At 34.1% G+C, this 27,976-nt stretch overlaps 1 protein-coding gene across 2 annotated transcripts; it reads left to right on the top strand.

The window, feature by feature from the left end:
* Positions 1-110: 110 nt before the first annotated feature.
* On the top strand, positions 111-27,637 carry LOC124413902 (attractin-like protein 1). Of its 2 annotated transcripts, none has more exons than XM_046894702.1 (9): positions 111-529; positions 12,352-12,699; positions 18,013-18,194; positions 21,626-23,503; positions 24,458-24,601; positions 24,692-24,841; positions 25,018-25,399; positions 25,886-26,105; positions 26,788-27,637. In XM_046894702.1, the coding sequence occupies exons 1-9, from the start codon at positions 231-233 to the stop codon at positions 27,031-27,033; spliced, it is 3,849 nt and encodes a 1,282-aa protein (XP_046750658.1). In that variant the 5' UTR covers positions 111-230; the 3' UTR covers positions 27,034-27,637. The 2 variants fall into 2 exon arrangements, with proteins under 2 accessions (XP_046750658.1, XP_046750657.1); XM_046894701.1 differs by having other exon boundaries at positions 25,865-26,105.
* Positions 27,638-27,976: the final 339 nt, after the last annotated feature.

The following is a 27,976-nucleotide window of genomic DNA, read 5'->3' as shown; positions in this document are numbered from 1 at the left end:
CCTGACCAAGGGTCAAAGCCACAGGCACATCGAGGTTTCCGAGACATCCGTAACGGCAGCACTGAAACAAAATTTCGTTTAGATAGAGGCTGGCTGTGATCAGCGAGAGAGAGCAAAGCTGGCACGTCTATCAGAGTGCCGCGAGGGGCAAGAGCGACAGCGAGACCGCGCGCATTGCCGTCGTTGATCGTCGACGGCCATTGACTGACCTGTCATGGGCAACTTCCAAAATGGCAGAAGCCGTGCAGATGTTTTTGTTCCTATTTAAATCGAAGTACAGACGAAAAGGCGACGACGCCTCGTCATCCGAGTCCGTTTCTATACTCGCTAGTGTTGTGCCGTGGGTGTTGTGGATCGTCGTGATTTCCGCGTTTATCCGAAGGACCAGCGGTGCCGTTTCTTCAATCGACGAGACAACCTCCGTCTGCAACCTCGATTCATGCGTTAACGGTGATTGCGCCAACGGAACATGCCTCTGTCACGAAGGATGGCAAGGACCCGCCTGCCAATATTGCGGCGGCAAAGTAAGGTACGATCGGCTTGTCAAATCGTCATTCAAAAGGCTTACAAAATACTTACAAAAGCGTCTCTCTCTCTCTCTCTCTCTCTCTCTCGAGACTCGAGACTCGAACGTCTCGTCGAACGGTCCTCGCAATCAACTGGATATGATCCTGTCGTTTCCCGGCGAGCTCTGCACTTTTATTCTGCATCAAACTCTTATCTTTGTTTCATCGCACATCCTCCTCCTTCTCCTCCCCCCTCCCCACCGTCCCTTTCCGCCCTCTTTTAACCACCGAAATACTAGTAATTATCTGTGCATACGGATTGTATGAATGTACTTTTCACCACCGCACCGTATTATTAACTGTTATGGCTGACGTTTGCATCAAGCTTTTTCACACCGCAACCGTCTTTTGTCTTTGCGGCTACGTTCGGTAGAGACTGGCTTTTGTTTTTGTACGAGATTGTCTGTGACTGACTGACGCCTGACAATTCGGGCGTAACGTACGTACGTACGTACGTTCGTACGCAGCACCACGTTATACCTACTTCAACTTGTGACCAACGAACACGGTCACTGGCCCATGAAATTTCACAACTGACGAAATTATAACGAATAAAGTCGTTATTAGAAGTCCTTGTGGGGTTTTTTTTTTTTTTTTTATGTCGCACAATTTACGGATATCCAATTGTAAGCGATTTTTAATTTTTTGTCAGGACTTGAAACGACGATGTTCGATGATTTTTTTTTTTTTTTTTTTTTTTTTTTCTTTCTATCAGACTGAAATTCGCAGCGATACGCAGCTGTGATGCGTATTTGGTGAAAATTTTTTTTTTATTTTTCAACTTTTGGATTACTTGATAATATTAGTAAACTTTTGACACAGCTTCGATAAACTCAGAACTTTTAAATTCAATTTCTTTGGGTATTCTAAAAGAGCGAAATAATGATTTTTATTTCAACCTTTCGATTAACGTTAAACGCATCTAAATTCAGTCTCGTGATTTTTCACGGGCTTAACATAGAAATCGGAAACACCCGTTTTGTTTACAACGCGATCTACTCTTTCTGGTTTTTTTTTTTTTTTTTTTTTTTTTTTCCGTCTTTTCTTTCCTTTTAAACGTATCTGATACCGCATTTGGCGGAACCGAACGTGGTTCTTAAAATTCTGTGGGTTAGAAAAGAAGATTCATTACAAGGATGCCAGATGTTTCTAACCGGTTAGGAGTCGACATTTCTATGCGGTTGAAGTTAGTAACGTTAACGAAACGATATATCATAAACGATAAAAAAAAAAAAAAATTGTTATTGAACAATTTCAGAACATTTTTCAGTGATTTGAATTTTCGGAATAAAATTATATTTTCTTTACAATGATTTGTTAAATTTTTGAAACTCATAAGGGATACGATTTGGCGATTTTTACCTAAACACGCCACCGTTGCGCTTCTGATAAATGAAAAATTGTTCAAAAATTTTTTGAAGAAAAAGTAAAACAAACCGAGTAAAATCAGTATCCTTATACACAAACACTGATGAAACAGGTTCAAAAAAAAAAAAAAAAAAAAAAAAAAAAATGATTCAGAGTACTAGCTTTGAAGTTATAAAACTTTCGAAATGAACTCTTTATGAAATTCAGCAAAACTTTTTACCGTTGAACCCATTCTTGCCCTAAAACTATAGTAGTCAACGAGAGTTTTTTGTTTCAGGTTTTTCGCATTATCTTCAGCCAAGATGGTGTGGAACCTCTTTAACAAAACTTTTTCGAGACTTCTTGGGGCTGAAATGTATTTGTTGTACTATATCTTGTTCTTTTTATTGTTCTTTTTTTTTTTTATGGCGGGGTTGAGACGGGATTAGCTGAAGGAGTTAGGAAGGATTTGCCGTTATCGTTTGGTCCGAAAGGAGAACAGAAAGTAAAAGTTGTGAGAGAATGGTTTTAGAGGTGCTGCTGCTGGCTGCTGAAGTTAATCGTACCAAATTCGGTTTAATCAGATACAGAAAAAATTCAAAACTTTCTAAGTCCAATTGCATCAATCCCGTCCATCAACAACTTCAGACAAATCGCGTTATTGGATGCGTTTTTTTTTTTTAAATTCGACGCGTTTTTGGTACCTAGTAAAAAAATATTTACATAGGATTATACGAACGAAGCTAAATATGATTGCCAACTTGCAAACTCAACTCTCTCTCGAGATCATCATCATTATAAACAAAAGTTTCGAAACATTGAGGTTCTTTTTTTCTTTTTTTTTTTTTTTTATCGTTCCGGCATACGTCGAAGTTACTAACTTCAGTTTCGTTAGATGAATTTGGCTATTTCCCCGCATAGTTTTAGACGACGCGTCGTCGTCGTCGTCGTCGTCGTCGTCGTCGTCGTCTTAATTGACATAAGTTACTACCTAACCGTACAGAGGATGTTATAACGGTAACCAACTCGGTAAATGGAATTAGTATAGTGACGTTTGCACTGCAGAGACGCATGGATCGACGAACGATGCTAGGAGAGAAAGAGAGAGAGAGAGAAAGAGAGGCAAAGATAGTGTCCCGGATACCAAGGCATTCCTTGAAGGTCGAAGCTTATTTATTGTCGCTTCTGATAGTATGACCAGATTGAAATTAGTAACGTTAATGTTTTAACGAAATATTGAAATGAAAATCTTTGTTTTGAAAATTTAGAACGAGTTTAAAGGAATTTAATTTCCAAAATCTGAATACGATTTACTTTTTAGAAATAGATTAGTCAATTCGAGACGATCTTACACATTTGCGAAATAATGATTTTTCCCGATAATAAATCCTTTACATTAACGTTAAGAAATTCACTCTTTTATATATTTAATCCCATTTTTTTTTTCATACGAATACATCAAAGGAAAATTTTGAAAAACTTAGTTCAAAGTCACGATAAAATTGCGAAATAGTTACTACCCCCCCCCCCCCCCCCCCCCCCCCCCCGTCGACAAAGTTTTTCCTCCTGATCATTGCGACGAATGAGAAAATCCGACTTTGATCCAATATTTTTTTATATATACTTTTTATATCGATAATTTTAAATTCGATTTTTACAATCTTGCATATTTGAAGAAAAAAGAAAATTCTTACATCTGTTGCGGTCCTTTGAATAATAGAATAAAAAAAAAAAATATATATATTAGAAAAAAGAAATCATATCGTGTATAAAAATAATTTCAAACGATCCGAGAAAATCTGTTGAGTTCATATTTTATTGGCGTATGAATGTAAAATTTATTTTTTAAATAACAGGTAGCAAAACTACGCGATTGAAGTTTTGTCCGAATTTTTGGCAATCATTATATTTCACAACTAAAGAAAACAACTGTTTATACAAAACTTGAATGAAATTTTTACGACAATAGAGCAAATATACTATGAAAAACGTAACGCGTATAAAAAGAAGATAAATTTCGATGTCAGGGATGAGATTAAAGAAATTTCAAACTCTTGATAAAACCAGAATTTTTTTCGAAGTTTATACGTATCCGCATAGATTCTAGATAACTATATTCAAACAATTCATTGATGCAGCTTACAATGCAGCATACAATTGGACCATTTAGACCTGTACATAGGTGTAACCAAGTTAACAGCTACATAACCATGCAGCGACGACTAATGTGGGCTGTTACCACGCGTAATAGACTAACTAAAAAGATTCATTGGTCTCGAGTCTATATAATGGAAAGAGAACCACTGATTGTGAGTTGTGTTCACGACGGAAAAGAGGTCGTCCATGATTTTTTGATTTTCATATTAGTCCAGTACCAACACGTTTGTCTAGATTTTTTCCAAGGTCCAAGGTTATTATTAACAAATTAAGTTATTCCCTTTACATTGGAGAAGAGTTTGGCAAATATTACGTGACTGAATGACGTAACCGGTGTCGAATAAAGCGAGTCACTCGTGGCTTCTTCGGGCATGATGTAGATGTAAATTTATATATATATATATATAAGGCAGTGGGTCTTTCCTTCCTTTTCGAAAGAAGAAGATGCTACCCCTGCCAAAGTTCATAAATAATTCAAATTCACTAGAGAATAAGAGAGAGAGAGAGAGAGGGAGAGAGAGAGAGAGAAGGAAGGAGGAGGAGGAGGTGGTGGTGGTGCAGATTTCGATGGCCATGTGCTGCAGGCACCCATGCACAGTGCCTTTTGATCGTAATTCTGTAACCGGATTATCAAAGGTTTTATCATTCACGTAACGCCCTCTAACAATACCAGCTTTCTATTGGATCAAAGTCAGATAATCATCAGACGGATTTACAGGGATTGAACTTCGTCGTTGCATGTAGTTTTGAGAAATTTTTTTTTTATTTTTTTTACAGTCATGCGTTTTACTTACTGACTGTGGACAATTCCTAATTATTCGTATTTTTAATTAGAGAAAGAAAATGCAGTTATATGGGTACGAGTTGAACATTAGTTTGCTTTTTTTTTTTAACTGTCATTAACAAATATACTATGTTTGATATTAAATTGTACTGAATCGATTGATAAACCATTTAGAACAGCGGTTGTGAGTGATTTTAAAAACGGTTTCTAGCGGTTAGAAATTCATTTTAAATGCTGGGATTATTACAAATAGTTTGAAACTAATTTCAAAGAGTTATAAATTATTTCTGAGCTGCTTTAAACGGTTAGAAATTCATTTCAAACTACTTCGAACTAGTTTCAAAGATTCCCAAAAGGTTTCAAGTGGTTTTAAAATGATTAAAAACAGTTTGAAACTAATTTCAAAGAGTTACAAATTATTTCTGAGCTGCTTTAAACGGTTAGAAATTCATTTCAAACTACTTCGAACTAGTTTCAAAGATTCCCAAAAGGTTTCAAGTGGTTTTAAAATGATTAAAAACAGTTTGAAACTAATTTCAAAGAGTTACAAATTAATTCTGAGCTGCTTTAAGCGGTTAGAAATTCATTTCAAACTACTTCGAACTAGTTTCAAAGATTCCCAAAAGGTTTCAAGTGGTTTTAAAATGATTAAAAACAGTTTGAAACTAATTTCAAAGAGTTACAAATTATTTCTGAGCTGCTTTAAGCGGTTAGAAATTCATTTCAAACTACTTTGAACTAGTTTCAAAGATTCCCAAAAGGTTTCAAGTGGTTTTAAAATGATTAAAAACAGTTTGAAACTAATTTCAAAGAGTTACAAATTATTTCTGAGCTGCTTTAAGCGGTTAGAAATTCATTTCAAACTATTTCAAACTGATTTCAACGATTCCCAAGCGGTTTCAAACGATTTCAAGTGGTCTTTATACGATTACGAAAAGTTTCAAACTAACTTCAACGAGTTTTGAAATGATTAAACTAATTTCAAACCGTTTCAAATGACTTCTAAGTAATTTTTAATGTTGACACATTGATTATAAAATATTTTAAACTAATTTTAACAATTTCTAAATGCTTTCAAATAGTTTAGAGTGGTTCTACAATGATTACGAACAGTTATAAACTAATTTCAACGAATCCGAAGTGATTTCTAAGTGGTTTCAATTAACTTTAAACCGTTACAAAATTATTAAAAATTGTTCAAATTAAATTTCAAGAAGTTTCAAACGATTTATATTCAACTAGTTTCGATCTGTTTCGCATGATTAAAAAAAATCGTTTAAAAAATAATTCCAAATAAATCCAATCGATTGGAATCAAAGTGATTCCAAGCACGATTTTCAACAATTTTAAACCGATTTCAATGTAAGAATCTATCTTGAGTAATTGTGATGAGAAGTGATTTATGATGAAAAATTAAAAAAAAAAAAAAATTGTAAAACTAACCAATAAATTTTACCGTCGTAATAGCTGAAAAATTTAGTATCGACAAACATAATCAAAATCAAAATTTTCTTTCAATACTAACTATATTAAACGTTGGGAAAAAAAAATAAAAAATAAAAAACAATCGGAATAACCATATAAAACTGCGTATAAAAAACGATTTCTTTTTTTTTTTTTTTCTTTTCTTTTCTTTTTTCTCTCAATATTTAATCAATATCAATATCCCGACAACAGAGAGAGAAATCGCAATATATATATATATATATATACATGTAACGTAACTTTAAGGAACGGATGACGAAGTGTTATTAATAGAATATATATATATACATATAACACATATGGAAGTTTATTAAGACAAGGAGGAAAAGAAGAAGAAGAAGTAGAAGAAGAAGAAGAAGAAGAATAAGAAGCTGTTGCGGTATATAAAACTAATAAACGGGGGCTTTGAAAAATTCAATTTCATTAAAAACAATTTGCGTATATAAATATATAATAATAATTTAACTTTTGTCACGTGATATACATAATGGAGAAAATTGATATTATTATGCTGCTGCTGCTGCTTTTGTCTCTCGTTATTACAAAGCGTATTGAACTCCACACCTACCACCTACCACCTACCACCACCTACCTAGAAAATTAAATAGCTCGACGGGAGTTCAGGGTCTGCATTCGCCACGTTGCGTTGTTACATCCATGGCAAAGTTTGTGCTAGATTAGAGACGACATTGTGCCGAATAGACAGCCCGAATGATTTCTGTCTCTGCAGGCAAACGCGCAGGTTAAAATACAGGGCATTCCATGTCAAATTAGCAGCCCACGTACCTCACGTCCTCATAGATTTTCATCATTTTTTTTTTTTTTATTACGATTTTCGTACCGGATCAAAAGTATCGCACGGAATTTTTTTTTTTTTTTTTTTTTTTTTTTTTCACATTTTCATTTTTTTACCAGCCGGTGAATTTTGAATTTTTTCGTTTCCCTTTTCTAATATCTGGCAAAATAAAATCACACTCGTTCTGTGATTTGATATGTGATCTTTAAACACCCAGCGATAATTTGATCTCATTGTTTGATGTTTTTTTTTTTTTTTTTTGTTTTTTTTGGTTTTTTTTTTCTATGCCGAAATCGGAGTTTTTTGTTGATTTTTTTTTTTCTCCAACAGATCACGAAATTGTGAATCTTGTATGATTCAGGAATTTGTTCAGTTCGAGGCGCATATAAAAAAATCATGATAAAAATTTGAAGAAAAAAAAAAAACAAAAACTATTCCGATGCGTAAAAACTAAAAACTTGCGGTGAAAATTAAGATCCCGTTATCGCGTGATGCTGAAAAGTCAAATTTTGATTCACAGAGACGAGTGTGAATTTTTTCAGATTCTTAAAAAAGACCTTTTTGAAATTGGTTTCGATAAATTTGTCTAGTGGTTAGAGAAAATTTTTCGAAAATTCCCGAGAATCTTTCGAGTCGGTAAGAATATCATACCTACTAAAAAATGATCAAAATCGAAAAGGGTGAAGTTAATGGGCTGTTAATTTGGCATGGAATGCCCTATATTATAAATACGTTAAATACAATTCTATGACAAAAGATTCGGGCCGTGTTTTTCACCGAGTAGATTGTTAGGAAAAAAACATGAAACGATCTTGAGATGATCGGGGTTTAACACTGGTCGAATTGGCACGGAATACCCCATATATGTTTTGAAATTTTCAAATGTTCGTGGATCGGTATTCGAACCATGATGACCTTTTTCCCATTATTATAAGTTCAAATTCACGGTGTATGATTTTTCCTGAAAAGGTCAGCACACCGTTTAGTATGATAATAATAATAATAATAATAATAATAATAATGATAATAATAATCATCATCATCATAATGTATCTACTTGATTAAAATCGCAATTTGTGTAAAAGAATAATTGTTTTTCTCTGCGGCAAAACGGCCTTCATTGTTATTCCAATGTCGCAATATCGCTCGACAAGGTTTTTTTTTTTACAATATTTTGTTTATCCATTCATTATTCAACAATACGTGAAATTTGAAAAAGAAAATCTAAAAATTACATTATTTCATTCAATCAAACTTTGCAATGAAATTATTCTTACGATTCTTTCTTACGATGGGAAGTTTTCTTGTTTTTTTTTTTTTTTTTTCTTTTGGAAAACGAATGTTGTGTAGAATATAGCATTCAATTTAGAAAAAAAAAAAAAAAGAAACTTACTTTTATTCGTATTATACTCGATGATCGATCGATATCCTTTTTTTTTTATCTTCTTTTCATTTTTTGCAAACGTTCTAAAAATCGTTGAAACGCAATTGTTTAAATTGAAATTAACGAAAATTCAGAAAACTTAAAAAAAAAAAAAATATATATATATATATATATATATATATATATTCTCGAAGATAAAAACAAAATTTTCTAACCGCCAATTTCATCTTCTTACAGAGAATTTTATCGATTTAATTTCGTTACCGTTCAATATATTAAATCCAAAAATAAAAGATAACGCCTGAAGACTTATGTCATTAAACAAATGATACAATAATTAGAATAACATTTAAATTATCGTCAATCGGGTTTCACACCTTTTATCAGATATTCCCAAGGTCGAGAGGAGGTGGTCGAGGAATGGTATTCAAGAGTATAATTCATGGATATTATGGAATCAGGCAATTCTCAGGGAATTTCATATCCCTTGGAAAAAAAAAAAAACGTGGAAATCTCTGGGAATTTCATTGTCGTATATGGAATATAATAATTTTCATCCTTGGTTCGTAAAAATTTAACCATTTGGTGAGGAGAAAAAAATTTTTTCTTTCAACTTTCAGGCAATGGTCGTGAACCAAGCTTTGATTTCTTGAAAATTGTTCGTGCTAGCGAATTCTAACTAATTCGCCACACAATGAGCTGTGCTCTAGTCAAATATAGAATATTCTTGTCCGTATGATTCTTGCATTTTTTATTTACTATGTTCACTAGAACAAAAACTGGATAAACAATGTGATTTTTGTCTGAAAAAAACCTGAAATTCTCAGCGAATTTTTACGTTTTCACAAATAACTGGATACCCTGGTTACTAATGAATCAGAGCCGTTATATTATCGCGACGTGACGCGTATCTCGTCTACACAGTCATTATTGATAATTAAGATGACTGGTTGGCCTGAAATTAACAATTTTCATCGTTAACTTTATTACGATATAATTGTACGTTGAGTGAATTTATCAAATTATTACACTCGTAAGCTGTGAAGATTACTTTAAAGAGACAGGAATATAAAATACTAGAATTATAAAGAAAAGTTTTCGTCTCAAATCGCCTTGAAAGTCAAGTTGAAAGTCTTGTAGATTCGTTTGATTTTAGAGGCTCATTTTATTCAGCGACTAATTTTTATTTTTTTTTTTTCAAACACATCAATGAGACAGATTTTCTTTTTTCTCAGTAGTCTATTCAATATTAAGTATCTTTTATCAATGATATAATCATTATCAATGCAGTCTTGTAAAAAAAAAATAAAATAAAATAAAAAAATTAAAAAAAATGAAAAAAAGTGGACTTCAAAAAATTATCTTTTGAATAAAATAAACCATCGTAAAATAAAAACGAAGGCATTTACTAGTTTTTCATATTTTTTCAGTTAATTTGAAATGTCAATCATCAATATCCTAACTTTTGTTTATAATTATAGTCAAATTTTAATGACCGTTAAAGAGGTATTCTGGACTAGAAATTTGAAAAAATCCATTTTCTTTTCTTTCCATATTTTCAAAGTTTTTACCTTTAAGAATAAGTCTCTGAGAGGATTTTTGAAAATTCAAATTATTTTCGAAGTCACAGTTATTTTTCCAACTAAACCAGTCTGGCCGGAAGAAATCTTGAAACACGTTTTTGTCGAAACTACTTTTGTCGATACGTTTGAAATATTATCTCAAGTTCTGATAGACCGATTTACTTGAAATTTGTTTGAAATGTTCTTTGTATATATATCCCTCTATGGTCGGAAGCACGGATGTGAAAAAAAAAAAAAAAAAAAAAATTTGAAAAGGTCAAAAAACAGGGGCGCAGAAATTCTTCTTTTTTTTTTTTTTTTAAATCGTCGTCATTTTTTGAAAAAAAAAAAAAAAAAATTTCTTCCCCTTCCATGCTCCGGACTATTGAAGACGTCTTTACTGATAAAGAATTTCTTTGGATTTTTTGTATTCGAAACACTACAAAACTCAAAAACGATATTCCTGAAACACGAATAAAAATGTTTTTTATTTCCTTTTTTTATCTCGCTTAGAAATTTTTTTTTTAAATTTATGAATCCCTGCGCTGCAGCTGCCTGGTATTCAAGGTGATCGGCATGTATATCCATTCGACACGGCTTAACGCTACTTCATCGCCAGATTTGATCAATTCATATTGTTTTCGTTCGTTTGTACCGGGAATATTACGTGTGATAACTGCAGATGACGATGAAGCGGCAATCCCTCGCCTGAACAAAGACGCACGTGAGACACGAGGGGAGAGAAATAAAACTCATTGTCAGTTCAATCCACCCACCACCACCATCACCACCACTACCACCACCACCACCATCACCACTAGGAGAGATGGAAGCCACGGCTGCATTTGTGCATTTATATTCCCATCGGGTTTAAACAGTTTGCATCGCTTCTGCACGCTCAAGAAAATCAATATTTCCTTCTGTTCATGGTAAACTCTTGTTCATCTCCAATGACAACCTTTTTACCTTCGCCAAAAAGGTGCGACAAAAGTCACACACCCCCTCCCCCCCCCCCCCTTTTTTTTTTTTTAGGAGGTTTTCGGCTTAATTATCACTTATTTTTAACAATCGATTTATTTTAGTATCTGTAAACGTAACGTCGAAAAAAGTAAATCGAAATCGGTTGTTCTAGAAAACACTTATCCCTTTTTTTTTTTTTTGGATACATAAATAAAATATTACTTTATTATTAAACTTAATAAAAAAATTGGTTAATCAGAGCTATTAATGTGAAAATTTTTTCAATGAATAACGTATCTTTTACTTCCTTTAAGAAACAAGTCTGAGAAAAAGAGAATATTTCAATGCGCACTTTTCATTAGTAACGCACATTGTAATTGTTTGAAATCATTTGAAACTCGTCTGAAATTATTTTGCAGTAGGTTGTAATCATATTGTCACAGTTTGAAATCATTTGCAACTCGTTGAAATTAGTTTGAAATAATTTGTAATTATATTGTAACGGTTTGAAATCATTTGATACCCGTTGAACTTAGTTTGAAATAATTTGTAATCATATTGTAAGGGTTTGAAATCATTTGATACCCGTTGAAACTAGTTTGAAATAATTTGTAATCATATTGTAACGGTTTGAAATCATTTGAAACTCGTTGAAACTAGTTTGAAATAATTTGTAATCATATTTTAACGGTTTGAAATCATTTGAATCTCGTTGAAATTATTTTGTAGTAGGTTGTAATCATATTGTAACGGTTTGAAATCATTTGAAATTCGTTGAAATTATTTTGAAATTATTTGCAATGAAATTGTAACGGTTTAAAACCATTTGAAACTCGTTGAAATTAGTTTTAAATAATGTGTAATCATATTGTAATGGTTTGAAATCATTTGAAACTCGTTGAAATTAGTTTGAATCGTCTGAAAATGAATTTCAACGGCTTAAAATCGTTGAAAATTTACTTAGAAACCGTCCGAAAATTGTTTCCCCCTCAATCCGTGATAAAACACTCGATCAATTTATTGCTGTACCAACATCAAATTATTGTTATAGTTCCAACAATAATTCAGTACGAGATGACTATAATAAGAAATAATAATACAACAAATACAAAATTTTCTAATAATAATAATAATAATAATAATAAAAAAAAAACATTTCAATTTCGTACCCAGAGCTGTATTTTTTGGCTAACAACAATCCAGAACTTCTAGAACATGGGTACCAAGTGCTTAACTCGAAAACATTGTTGTTCTTATTTTAATATAATTGTTAATGTTTGATTGTTTATTTTCTTTTTTCGATATTTCAGATTGACTGAGCCATCGGGAAGCATTCACGACGGCAACGGGAACTATTCAATAGACGTGAAATGTTCCTGGCTTATAGACACCGGTACGAATTCCTCGATAAGGATGCACATCGAGGAGTTCGCTACGGAATGCGGCTGGGATCATCTTTACATATACGACGGGGACAGTGTGAACGCACCTTTGCTCGGCGTGTTCTCGGGCCTAATGTACAAAGATGGCTACCACATCCGGAGGGTGCCGGAAGTGATCGCACACTCCGGAAGCGCCCTGCTACATTTTTATTCGGACGTAGCTTACAACATGAGCGGATTCAATATTACATACAAAGTGAACGCTTGTCCGAGCAGGTAATAATCCGTAGTTTTAGTAGTAAAATACTTTGGTACGAATTTTTAATCGATCCGGAAATTGAAGATCGAAAAATCGGTGAAAATACGATTTACTTTACATTTTACAATGCAGTTATATTATTGATCTGCGATCGATCGATTAATCGATAGCTTCGAATGATCGTTTTTTTAGACTAATCGATTAATCGACGATTTCGGATAATCGGTTCCTTTTTTTTTTGACAGTTAATCGGTTAATCGTTTTTTCGACTAAACGATCAATTAACGATTTCGGTAAATCGGTTTGTTTTTTTTTTCTTCAATTCATCGATTAAAGTACGATTTCGGTTAATCGGTTATCATTTTTCAGTTAATCGATTAATCGACGGACTAAACGATTAATCGACTATTTTGGTTAATCGTTTCTTTTCTTTTTTTTCAATTAATCGATTAATCGACGGTATCGATTATCACTCTTTTGTTTTTTTTTTTTGTTTTTTTTCCTCAATTACTCGATTCATCGACGGTTTCGATTAATCGTTTATCTCGATTACTCGATTGATCATCGAAGTTGCCTCATAAAAATTCTACAGTTCGATCGGTATACGAATCGATCCCATCGATTAATATCGATTAATCGAGAAACTAAACTAACCTCAACTAATCGATTGATCGAAAAAATGTTTAATCAATTAATCGCTTAAACTATAATCGCACGTCGATGCAGTTCATCCGTGTTTCGAATTGATGAAATATTACGGCAACGGAACGAGCCTCGAATGGCGTTACTCAACGTTTGTAACGAAATAGTGAAATTTCGTGATGTTTATTCCACCTTCGTGCCGCCTCTCACCGTCTTTCCCAATCATACCAACTTCCCAGGCACATCGTTGATCCTTAAAGATTATCTTGAAAAAAAAAATTTTTTTTTTTTTTTTTTTTTATCTTGTCATCGTCGACCATTTATCACGATGATCGCGAATTCTAGTTTAGCGAATAAGTTAATTATTCATACACGTTGAAACATCGCTAAGGATGCACGTACACTCATTATGTATTTTGTTTATTAGTTAATCACTGTTGTTGCAAATTCAGTTCAACTATAATGAAATTACCACAATTTGCATGAAATTTGCGCAAATGTTAGGATAATACTTGTTTAAAGTGTTTATTGTTAGTTAATTTTTTATAATTTTTGAATTTTTGAATTTTTTTTTTTTCAAAATTTTTATCCAGACTATAAAATCCAAACAACAAAATTAAGATCATGTCGGGTGATCTAAACTAATTGCACTTCTGATAAATGAAAATGAACAAAAAAAAAAAAAAAAAAAAAAAAAAATTGCCAAATTTAAAAAATTTGAAAAAATTACACAATTGTTTTTTAGCTATCCGAAAAGTTGTTTTTGAGGAGACTGTGTGGAAAAAAATCGTCTACACCTTAATTCTAATTGTAAGGACGATCCTGGTACAATAAGCTATGCATATTATGCTCATTCAGTAAATCGTTGACGATTTTGCAATAACCTAAGTCAACCTAAGTATGTTGATTAATAGTCAGTGTCGTGAGATATTGAAACTGGAAATTCAGTTGAATCTCGGTCAACCTTTCTCTTATATTTCATGGACCGAAAACGACGAGAAAAGACAACTATTTTACACATCCTACTCACGTAGAATTTCTTTTCACACCGATGCCTGAAAGGATTAAATAACAGCTTTTCATTCCGTCACTTTCAATTCACTTCCGGACAGAAATTAGTTATCAATTGTGCAATGTTTTTCTTTTTTTTTTTCTTTTGTTTGATTTTTTTCTTTCGTACAGAGATTCTAACAGTTTATAGACGAATCATGATTTTTTACAAAGCTATTCACTTTCTGAGTATTCGTTAACTTAGGATCACGTTGACCAATGTGATCCTAATTTGCATATATATATATATATATATATATATCTGTTATTAGTAATATTAATTCCGGACGTACAGTCTAAGTAAAAAGTTGAGAAAAGATAAAACTTTAATTAGGACTTTTAATTAGGTTATGAAAAAAAATTGACGACATGAGTTTTATTTTTCTATCATGGAAAATAGAAACTTATTTTTTCATGTAACAAGCTTAGCTTTTTTTTTCCTCGAGAAAAGAAATTGGTTTGAAATTTTTTTTTGTAGATTATTATTATTGTTATTTTTTTTTTTTTAATTTCGGATTGAATTTCAACCGAATATAGATTTAATGAGTTGAAAGATTTAGGTCTTGGTAATTTACTAGAACTGGGAAAATGTCAGGGAAAACTGGTTTTTGGGTTCTGAAAAGTCTGGAAAAGTCGTGGAATTTTTTTTTTTTAATTTGTGGCCACTCGGTTATCGAACACGTGCTAAGATGTAAAAAATTTGATAAGGATTCCAATACTTATGTAATGAAAAAAATGTTCTCAAATTTTCGATATTATCTCGACTTGTTGTTTTCCAATTTTCTCAAATTCATTTCCGCTCCAAGTAGTTATTTATACGGACGTTGTTTTATTCTTGGATATTTTTTTCTCCGTTTCAAAATTTTTATTCTAACAGTTAAGTTAGTTAATTATTATCGTTGGAGGGAGCAAAATTTTTCACGAATACAATTCCTCGATATTTTTGATTTAGAATTTTTTTTAAATTACCTTCCGGTGTCGTGAATTATATAACCCAAGAGTCATAAAATAATTCGGTTAATCTGCCGAAGTGTTCTCAACGATTAGATACAAATATTTATATATATATATGTGTGTGTGTGTATGTATAGGGTATTCCATGCCAACTTAACCAGTGTTAAACCCCGACCATCTCAAAATCATTTCATAAATTTTTCTAACATTCTACTCGGTAAAAAACGCGACCTGAATTTTTTTCAAATTTTTTTATCGAACCGTTTATTTTTTATAAATATTTAAAGTCGATTGCGAATGCCCGTTTTTTTTAAATCTGAAAAAATTCTCAAAAACCCAGTGAACCGCACAAAACAATCCACCGTTAAGGAAAACGTGGGCCGAATTTTTTTCCCATTTTTTTTTTTTATCACCTGATTCGGAATTTTGAAATTATTAATCCCAAAATTATCTTTACTAACCAGAGTGGCGCGTCATCGAATTGGTGAAACCGAACATTTACAAGTAAATCGACCCTTGTTTAACGCTTTTCGATTTGATCCTGTGTTAATTTTGGTCTTAAAAATTTCAAAATTCCGAATCAGGTGACAAAAAAGTAGTAAAAAAATTCGGCCCACGTTCTTCTCAACATGTTTCGTGTCATTCGATGGATTTTCATTGAATTTCTTCAGATTTTCAAAAAATGGACATTCGCGATCGACTTCAAATGTTTATAAAAAATGAAAAAAATGTCGATAAAAAAAAATTTTGAAAAAAATTCAGGCCGCGTTTTAGAATGTTAGAAAAAAAAATGTGAAATGATTTTCAGATGGTCGAGGCTCAACACTCGTATTCGAGTTGGCGTCGAATACCCCATATATATATATATATATATATACACACACCACGTGACTAAATTTATAGAGTATGGCTTATACGCTGTATCAAATATGCCTCATGGGTCAGAATAATCGGGGCTTATCGTTCCCAAGTATTAGATACCTACGTACACCTGGGCATGCATCCTAACGCAACTATATACGTTTTTTTTTTTTTTTTTTTCCTTTTAAGGTGCCACTCGAAAAATTTTGTAACAAATACTGAAAACAAATATTATCGTAAAGAAAAAAAAACCTGGATGAGGTTGAAAAATAATATCAAAGGTCGTTAACAATTATTTTCATATTCTTTTCGTTTGTCTTTACGTTTTTTTTTGTTTTGGTTTTTTGCGAGTCACGCCTTAAAAATAAATTTAAAAAAAAAAAAAAGAGTCACAAACGAACTACCTCGAAGTTCCACGAAATATTTAACCAATTTTTGGGTTACACATTTTTGTATTGTTATGTACGGACAGTTTTTTTTTTTTTTTTTTTTTTTTTTTTTTTTTTTTTTTTTTTTTTTTTTACGTTATCGGAGAAACAAAACACAAAAAAAATAAAATAAAACAAATAAAAAGCAAAGGAAAGAAATAAAATTTCGCGACCTTTATCTATCTACTCGTTTATCAACCGATTGCCGGAAGTTTTAAAGATTATAAATATATATATATATATATATATATATATATATATATATGTATAACAGATGGACGAGTAACTGCTGAAAAAGAGATTCGTTTAGAAAGAGGTCAATCAACACGCGGTTTTCGGGTTTGTAGGTTTAAAGGCCACTCAACGTCTGCAGTTTAGTGGATTTTATTAATTTTTTTCTTTTCTCTTTCTTTTTGCATCCCTTTTCACTCTATAAACTCGTCGAGATAATGTAACATCGGTCAACAAGAATTTCGAGTCTTGTTTCTAGATGTAAAATTTTTATTTCTACCAGGTAATTAATGCAATGAAATAAAGTTTTGCTCTTGTTAAAATTAGAACTTGATATTTTTGGATTTTATGGAAAATTAACTATTTTCTTTGAAATATTTTTCTTCAAGTAAGTTACTTAAAGAAAATTTTTGTTTCGTGGTTAAATTTTTCGGCTTAAAAGTGATTCAAATGCAAAACCGAATTTCGTTCAATTCTCATTTACGATACACATGTTTTAAGAATATATAAATTTTAGTTTTTGAAAAACTTTTTTCTACATTTCCTGACAAACTTTATTTTTATATTCGGAAAACTTTTTTCACCTTCGGAAAACTTTTTCTTTACCCGTCAAGAAAATGGGAATTTTATTCCTGGAAAACTTTTTTATTTTCGTATACCTTTATTTTACATGTCAATTGAATGGAAAAATTTTCGTTTTTGAAAAAACTTTATTTCATATTCGGAAAACTTTTTGTACGTATTGATGAAATGGAAATTTAATTTTTCAAGAACGTTTTTTTTTTTTTTTTTTTTTTTCATATTTTGGAAAACTTTTTTCTAACCTGTCAATGTAACGGGGAAAATTTTACTTTCCGTAAAACTATTTTCATTTTCGTACAACTTTTTTTTATTTACGTATTAATCAAACGGTAATTTTATTTTTGGAAAACTTTTTTTCATTTTTTGAAAACTTTTTTCTCACGCTCTCCGGTAGCGTAAATTGAAAGTAAATCCAGAACTCTTCGACGCGACCATACTCTACCGTAACAAGTAAAGATCTTGATTATTGTTCGATGTATGTATAGAATGAAAATTCATTTATTTTATTACGAAGTGTAAAAATTAAAAATAAACAAAATTTTCGTTGACCTGTATGCGATTCATCGTCTTCAATGTACTCAGGTATTCCCACATCGACTGCTCGAAACACGGCGTTTGCATCGAGAGTGTTTGCACTTGCGACGCTATGTGGACAGGTGAGGCCTGCGATGTTCAGGTCTGTCCTAACAACTGTTCTTACAGTATTGGACAAGGCGAGTGCAATCCGGAACATCATCACTGCGAGTGCGTTAGCGGTTTCAAAGGTAAACAAATATCACCTCACTTGGTTATCATCGGTATGAGAAAAGTTTCGTTTTTCACACTTACCTACCTCCAGACTCAAAAATTCTACTCAACTAACACCATCCAGAAACCATAATAATAATAATAATAATAATAATAATCGAAAGATACAGTATAACACGCTACTGGTTATTGTTGTGGAAAAATTATTTACAATTCTTTTTTTTTTTTTTTTTTTTTTTTGTTTTTGTGGTAACAGAACAAAAATACAATAAAAATGTATTGAAATTTTTATCGATCGAAAGTATGGGAAATCATTCAAGTTGCTTTTTATAGCTATTTTGAAATTTTCTTGATCCCCCAACCCAAATGGTAAAGTAGTTTATGGACGGCCCCTTAATCGTGACGAGTTTTTTTTTTTTTTTTTTTTTTTTTTTTTCAATTATTTTCTCTTTGTAAAGTTAGGAACGTTATCGTAACGAAATAACGAGAAGAAATACGATTTTTTTATGGGTATAAACGGTCAGTAAAAATAAAATAACATGAAAAAATGGATTGGACAAAATAAATTAACAAAACTAACAGTTTGTACCTGTAAAAAATTGTATTTCTTCTTTTAAAGAAAGTAAGAAAGAAATAAAAATATTACATAGTAACGAAATATTATGGAAAAAATTTTACTATTCTGTTAATTTTGCAACGATTTTTGAGAACGTAACATTTCGAAATATGATTGTGTTTTGTTTTAGTATTGTTTTTACTGAATTTCAGGCAGTTTGAAAATCGTGAAATAATAATTTTTTTAGGCATGAATCCTTACGATAATTTTGCTAATTTCGATATGATCGATATGCAACATCTCGGTGATGATTAATGAGTTTTGGCTGATCTACATAAATTGCGACCAGAATCGGGCATTGATTCTGATCCAATTACCAGGCTGTCCAGTATATTCATGGAAATTATGGAATCGGGCAATTCTCAAGGAATTTGATATCCCCTCGGAAAAAAAAACGTGGAATATCTCTGGGAATTTCATTGTCGTATATGGAATATAATAATTTTCATCCTTGGTTCGTAAAAATTTAACCATTTGGTGAGAAAAAAAAATTTTTTTCTTTCAACTTTCAGGCAATGGTCGTGAACTAAGCTTTGATTTCTTGAAAATTGTTCGTGCTAACGAATTCTAACTAATTCGCCATACAATGAGCTGTGCTCTAGTCAAATATAGAATATTCTTGTCCATATGACTATTGCATTTTTCATTTACTATGTTCATGAGAACAAAAACTGGATAAACAATGATTTTTGTCTAAAAAAAAAACCTGAAATTCTCAGCGAATTACACGTTTTCACAAATAACTGGACACCCTGCGGTTACATATCAGCAGAATCGTTTCGTTACTTGGTTACTTTATTATTTCAATTGGATCCATGAATAAAGTATCGCCAGATTTATGATGGAAAGTTATTCGCGAGGGCAGCGAATTCTGTGATCATGAATAATAATTTGCTATAGAATAAAAGGTTTCGTATCTATCTATATATATATATATATACGGTGTTCGTGAAAATTCTTCGATTTCTTTGCTTTGTATATGAGTCACGCTTCGATCGCGATATCATTCATGCGAGGGTATGAAAAAACTGAGCTAAAGATAGAAAAGTAATCGCCTAATCTCGGATTTTTCTTTTTTTTTCTTTTTTTTTCTTGACCATTCAAACGCGCTCCAACGATTCGTGTAACCAAAAACCTAACCTAGAAGTTCTTCTCTTCCAGAAACTGACCGCAACGGTTTCTGCGTTTGCGATATTAACGTGTGATTGAAATTTTTCACGGACTTTATCAGCGAAGCTGTCGAGGTTTCTCAGCAGGGCTATTTAGGCCATTTAATTAACTGTCGATGGAAATCTCTGAAGCTTGTAAAAATTAAAAATCAATGGTTGGGATTAAAACGTTGGATAGTTTTCACTTGTCGACGTGAATTTTGAGTCTGGGTTTTAGATGTTGAATTTTTATTTCTTATACGTGAATAATAAATGAAAGTTTGCTTTTTTAGAAACCAAAACGATGTTTCGAATCTTAAGAAAAATGATCTATTCTTTCAAATATTTATTGTAAGTAACAAATCACTTTCATTTAAAAATAATAATTGATAACAAACTACAAATGTAAAATAATTGATGAACAGAGTTTAAAAATTAATGTTTATAGCACTTATTTTATTTTCGGATGAATTTTGTCGTATCAAACCCGAAACTTAATCAGTTGTATTGTCGTTTGTATTCTGTGAAATGAAAATTTTTGACTTGTACAGTCATATTCCTTCTTGAATTGATATTTCGGTTCGGTTGAAGGGTTGGAAAAAAATCTTCATCAGTTTTTCTAGCGAAAATTGATTTTTTTACGAGTTTTAAAGCATCGGCAAAGTTGAAGAGACTGCCAAAAATTTGGAAAAAGGTCTTTATTTTACAAGGGACTCTACGAGAAGTTTGAGAAACCGTTTGGGGTGAAATTCACCCCAATCAACCTATCAGGGTTAATTAAAGTAACCTTACCAACTAAATTTCTACAAAGTTCCTTCCACTGGCTTGCAAGAAAAAATCACAAACATAATATCTGAGAATACAAAGAAAAAGCTAATAGAATCATGATCTATCAAAGGCAAAGTCTAATTCAAATATTATTTTAATGAAAAACAATTAGAACAAGAAATAATAACAATTGTCAACAGATGTAGATCAGGTCATCACAGCTTCAATAAAGCTTCTCTTTATAGTCATAAATATTGTTGACAATGGATCATCTGAATTTGGTTACGAAAGTCAAGATCTCAAACATAAAAATACTTTTTACGGGCATGGGCATTGAAAAGTCCACTTTTTATGGCAGTTTTCGTCCCGTAAAGTGACGCTTTATACAGCAGCGAATAAAGTTGCGGAATAAAGTCTTTATTCCTTAGTTTTGATGCGCAGTTCGAAGTGCGCATCCCAAACTGCCGAATAAAGTAGCTTCGTCGAACAGATCGCGACATAACCTCACTCTTCGTTTTGCTTTTCAATGCCCATACCGTAAAAAATATTGTACTTGGCATGCCCGTAAACCGTTTTTTGGCTCGGATAATTTCAATACTCGCTTCCGGCTCGCCTTCAGCTCGTCCTGAAATCTTTATCCTTGCCAAAAAAAAAAAAAAAACAGGCAGCTTACGGGCATGCCACATAAATAGCTATTGGCAATGCCCACTTTTTGACAAACATAAAACCTGATATTAATAAAAATTGAAACAAACTAAAACCTCATCATCCTCTAGATCGTGTATCGAAATTAGTAAATCCATCCACTCGACCCTCCAAAAAAAAAAAAAAAAAAAAAAAAAAGGCTCACCGTACTCGCAAAATAATCTGCCAACCAACTAGAATCTCATGACGAAACGTTTCTCTCTTCCACCAGGAGTCGACTGCAGTCAGCGGGTCGAACGCGGCGTCTGGGAAGCGATAACATACAAAGATTCCTCGATCGAGGGGTCGGCGAGTCACTGCTCGATAGTCTGGGGTGACTCGTTGTACATAGTGGGCGGTGAGAGTTATCACAAGGGTGAAATGATATACGTTTACGATTTCACGGGAAACGTTTGGGAGACACCACATTACTCTGGTAAGCATCCCGAGCCTCGTTACGCACACTCTTGCGTTTTGTACGGCGATAAGATCTACATGTACGGTGGAGTGATCCAGAACTCGACGATCACGAACGAGATATGGGCTTTCGACGTGTCTTCCAAGGTCTGGGAGAACGTTACGGTGCGCAACAACTGCTCCAACCGAACCATGTGTGGCCCTCTTAAGGTAGCTGGTCACACAGCAACTCTGGTCCAGAGTCATGGAAAGAAGGAAAAAATGGTCGTCATCTTCGGACATTCGCCGCAGTTTGGATACCTCAACACCGTCCAGGAGTACTACTTCGGTGCCAGAGAGTGGCAGATCGTCGAGACCTCAGGGTATCCAGTCAAGGGTGGATATGGTCACAGTGCTTCGCTGGATCCATTCACTGAACTGATTTACGTCTATGGTGGTTACGTGTCCGAGTCCCAGAGCACTCAGGTCCTTACCAGCATTTTGTACTCCTATCATCCTAACTCCAAGGAGTGGAGATTGCTCACCTCGGCACCATCGGCGCGATTCTTTCACTCCAGTGTCTTCGTTTCCGGTGGTCTGATGCTCGTTTTTGGTGGAAATACCCATAACGACACCGTCCATTCCCACGGTGCTCGGTGTTATTCGTCGGACACGATTGCCTACGATGTCACTTGCGACTCCTGGCATCAGTATCCAATGCCGTCCGAACTCTCTGATCTTCCAAGGTTCGGACATACCGCAACGATATTCAACTCAACGATGTACATCTACGGAGGTTTCGACGGACAAATGCTGTCCGATATGATAAGGTTCAGACCTGGTACATGTGAACACCTTACCATACAGAAACAATGCGTCAATTCAACAATTGGCGTCAAATGTGTTTGGAACAAACGCGAAGGACGCTGCGTATCGATATCAAGGATACAGAGACACGTTCTAGAAGATGACGAGGCACACGATGGTATCTACATGAGATGCGTCGACGGATCACCACCTCGTGGCATGTCCTCGCACAAGGAACTTTGCAAAATACAATCGGACTGTGCGTCCTGCGTTCAAACCTCCTACAGTTGTGTTTGGTGTGGTAAAAGCTGCGCCCATGAGACTTGCTGGGAGAATGGAAACTCGGCTATGATGAAACCGATGAAGCATCTGGAGCAGTGCGAATTTCACTCAGAGGCGGAATGTCTTCAGCTTCATACTTGTCTCGCCTGCTCGAGTAATCCACGTTGCATTTGGTCCTACGATAGGTGTAAACCGCAGTCCAAGACCACCGTTGTTGGCAATAACACCACGGTTCAGACTCAGGTTCAAGCTCTGACTATGGACACTTGTCCTATATCATGCAGCGAGTTTACATCCTGTAAAAACTGCACAGAATTTGAGTGTATTTGGTGCCAGAATGAGGGGAAATGCGTTGACAAAAATGCTTATCCGGCAAGTTTTCCTTACGGACAGTGTCGCGAATGGACTACTAGTGACAACAGGTGTCGGTCAACTGAGACCGGAAGGGAGTGGTGCAGCTTTTATTCATCCTGCACCGGATGCAGGTCCGATCCGGGATGCGGGTGGTGCGACGATGGCTCTGGGACTGGGAAGGGACAGTGTCTGGAAGGTGGGGCCAGAGGGCCCACCGCTAAGGGGACTAACACGTGTCCCAACGACGATTGGTACTTCACCAAGTGTCCAAGTAAGCATATGAGACGTCGTTGAGTTGAGGGTGGGCTCACGCTATGTATTATTTTTCTTTTTTTTTTTGTTTGTTTGTTTGCTTTCTATGTTTTTTTGAAATTTTTTAACATCTTTGCTAACTAATTGTCAATTTGTTTGTTGTTTTTATTTCCCCTTTCTTTCCATTAACCATTTGACTCGACGATGTTTCGAAAATGGTTCTTAAAGAGTTTTTACTCTTTCTCAAGAAGTTAATTTTCAAATTACACATATGATTTATTTTATTGATAATTAAGTTAGAAAAAGATCATGAATTTTTAACGACAAATTGAATTCGATGTCAAAACAGTGAGTAAAATTTTATTCAAGATATTATGTCCGAGTTTCAGGTGAATTGGTTTAACCGATTTTGAGCTATCGCCAGCACCGTAAAACGTGTTACATGTGTTGACGTTATTGTCAATAACATTATGTGTTACATATCAATTGATTTTAATCAAACTAATATGTAAACGAAGTTCGATGTATATACTTTCTAATGCATCAAACTCTTATTAAAGTTAATCCTTTGTTTTCGAGATGTAAATTTGCAAAGTTCAAGCAATTTTACAGATGTTTATACTTTTAAATACTCCTTTAACCGATGATGTAGGATGGAGTCTTGGACAGTATTTCTTTCACGTTTCAACCAATGCAATTGGTTTCGGTAACTCACTATTTTATTGCGAGGAAGACAAGCACTTTGTATCTACTTTGCGATGGTTTGTAAGATCCATATTGTTTGGGTCTACCTCAAAGTCACGATTCAAGTTCCATGAATTAATCAGATTGTAGATGTGTTTTGATTTAATAAAAGTTACCGAATTACAGAGAATCTTTTAAACATACTGTGGAATGGCAATTTTGACCAAAAACGCATCGCTGCGTAACCATTAGTTTAAACATGAAACTTTTAATTCGATTCTTCTTACAGGCTGCCAGTGCAACGGGCACAGTACGTGTCTTCCAAACAGTAGCGTGTGCATTCAGCCATGCGCAAACTTGACCCACGGACCTCACTGCGACAAGTGTGTTCCAGGATACTTCGGCAGTCCCTTGAACGGTGGAACTTGCCAACGTGAGTTCATCCCTGCAGCTATGGTTGAATGACGAGCATGTAACATCCAATTTTTAGCGCATCGTAAGAGTTTAAAGTTTTGTTTTACAGCCTGCGCCTGCAACGATCAAGGCACTCAATGTATCAGCGATTCTGGAAAGTGTTTTTGCACAACAAAAGGCATCACGGGGGATCATTGCGAAAGGTGTGACGTTAATGGCAGATATTACGGAGACCCTACGAACAAAGGATCCTGTTTTTGTAAGTTGAAAATAATTAAACTCTTCTAATACGATACTGAGAATTGAATTTGTATAGAATTGTCGCTATCCTGAGAACAATCGACCGAATTAAAACTCCTACATTTATAATTGATTCGTTGTTCGTATTCGGTGGAATTCGATTGATGTACTAAAAAATATTAACATTTTTTACAGACAATCTGACTATCGATTATCAGTTTACGTTCAACCTGAGCAAAAAGGAGGATCGACACTACACTGCTATAAATTTTAAAAATTCACCCCCAAAGTCGGATGTGGACGCTGATTTTTCTATAACCTGTTCCGTTCTCGCCAAAATGAATATCACCATACAGAAAGCTAACAGTCCTGAGAAACCGTTACTCTCCGGAGCAAACTGTACGACGTACAAACACAGATTCAGTAAGGCTGAATACAATTTTGGAAGCGAGGACAACAATACTCTGACCACTTTCTACGTCTACGTTTACGACTTTCAACCACCACTGTGGATTCAAATTTCATTTTCACAATATTCTAAATTGAATCTGCAACAGTTCTTCATTACATTTTCCACGTGAGTATTTTAAATTTAAACTCAACCGTTCGATTATCGGATTAAACATTAATCAAATTACAATCGCATGTGGCATTAAAAATGAAACTTTAACCTTTTCATAAAAAAAAAACTATTATTCCTAATCGAAAGCAATCAAATTGAGTCAATATTATCGATAAACTCACTTTTATGAAGTTTTAGCTACCTGTAAACTATTAGACTCGAACAAAGTACTTTCGATACTTATTTTCTCAAATTGGTGCATAAAATTCATTTTTCTTAATACAGTTTTACTTATTTGAAATTGCCATATCTGGAAAGTTGATAGGGGTAAAAAAAAACTAAATACAATAACGTTGACATTGATTTTCAGAATGTTTACACGTCGGTGTGATTTGGCTTTGAATTCATTCGGCAACGTAACTGATATTGGGAATCTTTTCTTTTGATTTAATCCTCAGGCAGTACTAACTTGTAAACTAGAGAATACATGTCCCCTTACAGATGTTTTATGGCATTACTCCTCGTCGCCGCTGTACTGTGGAAAATCAAGCAGAAATATGACATGTACAGAAGACGACAGCGATTACTCGTCGAGATGGAGCAAATGGCGAGCAGAGCCTTCAGCCAAGTCCTCGTCGAGATTGAGCGTCGCGACGTTGAACCGGTCGTAACTGAGCGAATACCCAACACCGAGATGAATAATACTCGCAAGAAGAAAAAGGTAAAATCTCTACGACTTTTTTAATCGTAGAAAAAAAAAAAGTACAAAATTATTTACGCTAAATTGCTTCTCGACGTAAGATTCTGAATTACTTTTTGTGCATAATTATTGATGACTTTGAAGAGATTTCAGTATTAAATTATCTCTACAATGAAAATAATTGTATCTTTTGAAAGATTTTAGTAAACTGAACTAATTACAAATCACCAACGTCATTTTTTTTATTTGGCTTCGCAGGTGATCAGAAAGAAAAACAAAAAAAAAAAAAAAAAAAAACACCACGATTAGTAAAATCGTTGCGAGTTACAAATAGTAAACCAATGCTTGAATAAATAATACCGTTATCCAAAATCTGGTTTTTCATATTTGTAGAGAATTCATTTACAAGCAAAATAAGCTCTAGTTGATTAAAATCATTTGAAATATTGCGATTTTTTCATTTTCATCAAAGGATATCATCAAAATCATCAATAATTGTATTATTGTTCCTGAATCTTATGCTTTTATTACTGTTTATCTGTGTCAAAGGAATATTGCTTCAACTAAATCCAACTCGATTACGTTCGTTGCATTTTCAAATCTTCGTTACGTGAAATTTCAGTCTTCACAGCTCTCTGACCGCGCACTGTATGTTCGATATATGAAAAAATGTTGGCACAATAATCGATTCGTGATTTTTCAGGGCGCTCCAAGTCCCATCGCTCTGGAACCATGCTGTGGAAACAGAGCTGCCGTTCTGTCTCTCCTGGTGCGACTGCCTACAGGCGGCGAAGCTTATACGCCTGCTGGCCAAAGCGCAGGACTTGCAGTTGCATCTGCTCTTGTAACTCTGGGGAGTCCAAGAAGACCATCGCAAGAAGTGACGACAAAAGAACCGAAGAAATCCCGAAAAAGCGCTAGTCAGCATCCGGATTCGACATGCATATAGCGATAGCTCTGTGTCGAAGCGAGGTTTTCAACATTCGTATCTCAGCCTGATCCGCGTTTCGGTCAGAATCGAGGTAACTGTCGAATCGTCTCGTCGTATCGATGACTAAATTTCGTCTTTCGTCCAAGAAGTAAGTTCTTTGTCGCGGTTCTCCTAGTATCCTGCGTCTAAGATTGTCATCGATGATATGCGATAGATATGTTGTAGCGCTGAATCGCTTCTGGTGTTGAAACAACAGGCGCAGCTTGACGAGTAAACCGTACAAATGTTTCAATCAAAACATATCGCTCTCGTTTCGACGACTTGCCAAGTGAGATTATTTCTTGTAATTGATTAAATGGTACGGATATTTTTTCGACCTATGGTGGAACGCTGTGCGGTTTGTGGCTAGCTTTAGTTTTCACAAACCCGTAAAGAAAGGCTTCCGCAGAATCGTAAACCGTTTCAGTTTTCGATTGAAAATCTAAACCATCGCACATTCTCCGTCGTAATTAAATTTGCGGAGAACTGAATTAACGGCGATCACTGAATGAAACTCAGATTTCAAATACGCTGTTATTGGCTGACAGACGCAGAGTCAGTTTCCCATCGGAGACTCGACAAGCAAAAGATGCTTTTGAAAAAGATGAACAAGAAAAACGGGAGATGCAATTTAAAGATTAATCAATCTCTGAACTGAATTCATAATCAGATGTCCTCGAAGGAAAACTAGCGAGGACTGAGGTGAAGTGGATCTTGAAATGAAGCCGTCAAGCAGTCGCAAGCCTTAAATAAATCTATACACCTTTGCTCGTACGATGATTATTAATCGTTTGCAGATAGTGACGATACTTTGTTTTCTCCTTAAAATCAAATCTTCCTTTGATAATAAACCGCTTCGTTTTAACTATATATTAACTTTGGTAAGGTATCATCGCGGAGAAAGTTGTACCGGTAAAGGTGA

This window comes from Diprion similis, chromosome 13 (assembly GCF_021155765.1).
Source record: "Diprion similis isolate iyDipSimi1 chromosome 13, iyDipSimi1.1, whole genome shotgun sequence".
NCBI classification, from domain to species: domain Eukaryota; kingdom Metazoa; phylum Arthropoda; class Insecta; order Hymenoptera; family Diprionidae; genus Diprion; species Diprion similis.
Note: the sequence above shows the minus strand (reverse complement) of the source record. Positions and strands in the feature narration are given on the sequence as shown.

Coding starts and splice junctions, on each gene's coding strand:
- LOC124413902 (XM_046894701.1), top strand. CDS start 231: ATGGCAGAAGCCGTGCAGATGTTTTTGTTCCTATTTAAATCGAAGTAC. Junction 23,504..24,457: donor GTACTTCACCAAGTGTCCAA/GTAAGCATATGA, acceptor TTCTTCTTACAG/GCTGCCAGTGCAACGGGCAC. Junction 24,602..24,691: donor GAACGGTGGAACTTGCCAAC/GTGAGTTCATCC, acceptor TTTGTTTTACAG/CCTGCGCCTGCAACGATCAA.